Raw genomic sequence first — 2,400 nt, forward strand, 5'->3', positions numbered from 1 at the left:
CTTTGGAAATTCAGGCTTTCTTTCTGATTAACTGTGCCCCTACGTCAAGTAATATGTAGTCTGAAAAATACTAAGTTAGTATTATTTTAGATTCCTGCCATATACTAGTGACACAGTGGCGATATTAACACTTCATTATGGATAACTCCAAATTATAATGAAACTCTGAACAAATGAGCATTTTAGATGGACAAGTTTTACTTCTTAAAAGTATTTTTCACCAATGGACTCTCTCTTTAGACATCCTTTGAATGACAAACTTGTGTGTACTGGCTACTTCAAAGCACAATATTTTACCCATAAACCAATGGCAAAACACACTTCTTGAGCTGAAAGCTTTCAAATTTACAGATAATTTTATATTTCAAAAATGCCACTTCATCTGTTGCCATTTTAGCTTACACTTGAGCTATTTCTAGCTAATATATATTAAATTAAAGAGGTAGCTACAAAGTTTATTTGTATCTGTAAATGTATATAGTCATCACGTAAGACCCTTCACCTACTGTCTATTTTAATAGCAAAGTGAGTTGTGCCACAGCCCCCAGTCTCAGAAATGTAAGTGCATGGGAGGAGGTAAAACAAGTTTTGGAAACTTGTTTGATGGACAGACTAGAAACCTGTAAAGAAACCAGTACTGTTATGAGGAGCCTGCTAAGGGCAGGTGATTCATGACACAGAAGTTGTCCAAAGGCAGGCTAGAATAAACTGCACCTCTTACTGCTCTGGAGCTGCCTCACGTGGCTGTTTCAGAACACGTAAGAGTTTGGGCAGCAATATCGTGGTGCTGAAGGAAAGCCTGGATGGACCTTTTTGCTGTTGTCTGGTGTCCTATACCTCAGTCAATCATCATGCTTTCTTTCTAACAAACAACTTCTTTAAAATGTATCTTGGTTTGATTTCTGGTTTAGTACTAAAGGGGAACAGTATAACTTATCAGTGAGGAACTGGATATCAGATGGTATTCGTTACCCTGTGTCCACACTGCTTGAAGATAGTGATAATTAGTAGCTTAAAGCCACTAAATAAAACTTCAGAGGTGTTTTTTGGGTTCTTTGCTGTTTGGGGATCCACTATGTCTTCCTCACGAAAGAATGGCTTTCAATTTCAGTGAGGGGGCGGGGGGGGAAGCCCACTATGTTCTATCAATTGACCTGTATATTGTTTCCCTTTACCTGGTCACATCTTTCTCTCTGGGTCGTGCTGGTTCTCTTCCATTTTTAGACTGAAATAAATATTTCTACTTTAAAGTTACTAGTGTTGATTTCCTTGCTGCATTGTACATGAGGAAATGTGCACTGAATTAAGTTGTTCACGTTTTAGAAGTTACAAACTAATACTGTAAGCATTGTTTTCATGTCAATTTTTAAATTGCGTACTGAGTACTAATTATAACTTGCATGTTCAAGTGTGTGTCTTACCCCTTTTTACACATAAACCCCTCCCTCGGCTTACCTTCTATATGGCTGCCTACCAACATGGTCACTGAATTTCAAGCTAGTGGAGGTTCCACTCTTCTGAACCTTGATTTCTTTGGGCCCGTGGATGACAGTAGCTCTAGCAGCACCACCACCATCCCAGGTCAGCGGAGTGTCAAAACCACAATGTCATTTTATAACGACTTACTAAAAGCATGAGCACATCACTTGACTTTCCTATAAACAAGGAGAAATTTTACATTGCCTTTCTCTAAAATGTCTTTCTACCACATTTTTCCTTTAATCTGTGTTCTGTTTTCTGATGTTTTGTATCAAGTGCAAAGTATCTAAAAGGTACTGTCAGCTCTGTTTGTCATCTGCTGAAGGAGTGAATGGCTTTCTGCTCTTGCAAATAAGACGTTAAAACACTTGTTTCAAACAAGAAGATTTGAAAGTTAACTTTTCTGAGCATTTAAGAAAAATTGAATAATGCTGTGGATCTGATGATTTCCAGAAAATGAGGCTCTCTTTCCTGAGTGAGTGTCTCCAGATTGCAGGATTATGAAGTTACTTGGAAGTTATGTGTGAATATAGTTATACAAGGTTTAACAGATCACAACCCCGCTGTAAATTTTTTCTTTGTCTGAACAACTATATTGATGATAAAGTGAAAAAAGTGTTTTAACCACATTCATAACAGAAAACAAGGATAGTTGCATGTTTGTGGGACTTCGGAAGTTCATATATGTTAACGATAACACCGGGGCATGTTATCTGCAGCTTAGTCCCTTAAGAAGGAGATGAAAACACCACTCTCCATTGAATAATACATTAAAGTAATTTGAATTTATTGGATGGTTTTGACATGCTGTGAGCATTTAGCGTGAGCTTGTGGAAACCTCCACTTTGAATTTCTGCAGGAGTTTAAGGGAACACTTTGGGGATTTACCCCAGAGCACAGGTGAAGTAGATCAGGCAAACA

The 2,400-nt window shown here is 37.9% G+C and overlaps 1 protein-coding gene across 1 annotated transcript in view; it reads left to right on the forward strand.

The window, feature by feature from the left end:
• AFTPH (aftiphilin) overlaps positions 1-2,400 on the forward strand; it is a 33,725-nt gene that overhangs the window by 21,789 nt on the left and 9,536 nt on the right. Inside the window, exon 8 of the mRNA XM_010133024.1 lies at positions 1,498-1,581. Coding sequence (XP_010131326.1) covers positions 1,498-1,581 — 84 coding nt within the window. The remainder of the gene's footprint in view (positions 1-1,497; positions 1,582-2,400) is intronic.

This window comes from Buceros rhinoceros, unplaced genomic scaffold, assembly GCF_000710305.1.
Source record: "Buceros rhinoceros silvestris isolate BGI_N320 unplaced genomic scaffold, ASM71030v1 scaffold19853, whole genome shotgun sequence".
Classification (NCBI taxonomy): Eukaryota; Metazoa; Chordata; class Aves; order Bucerotiformes; family Bucerotidae; genus Buceros; species Buceros rhinoceros.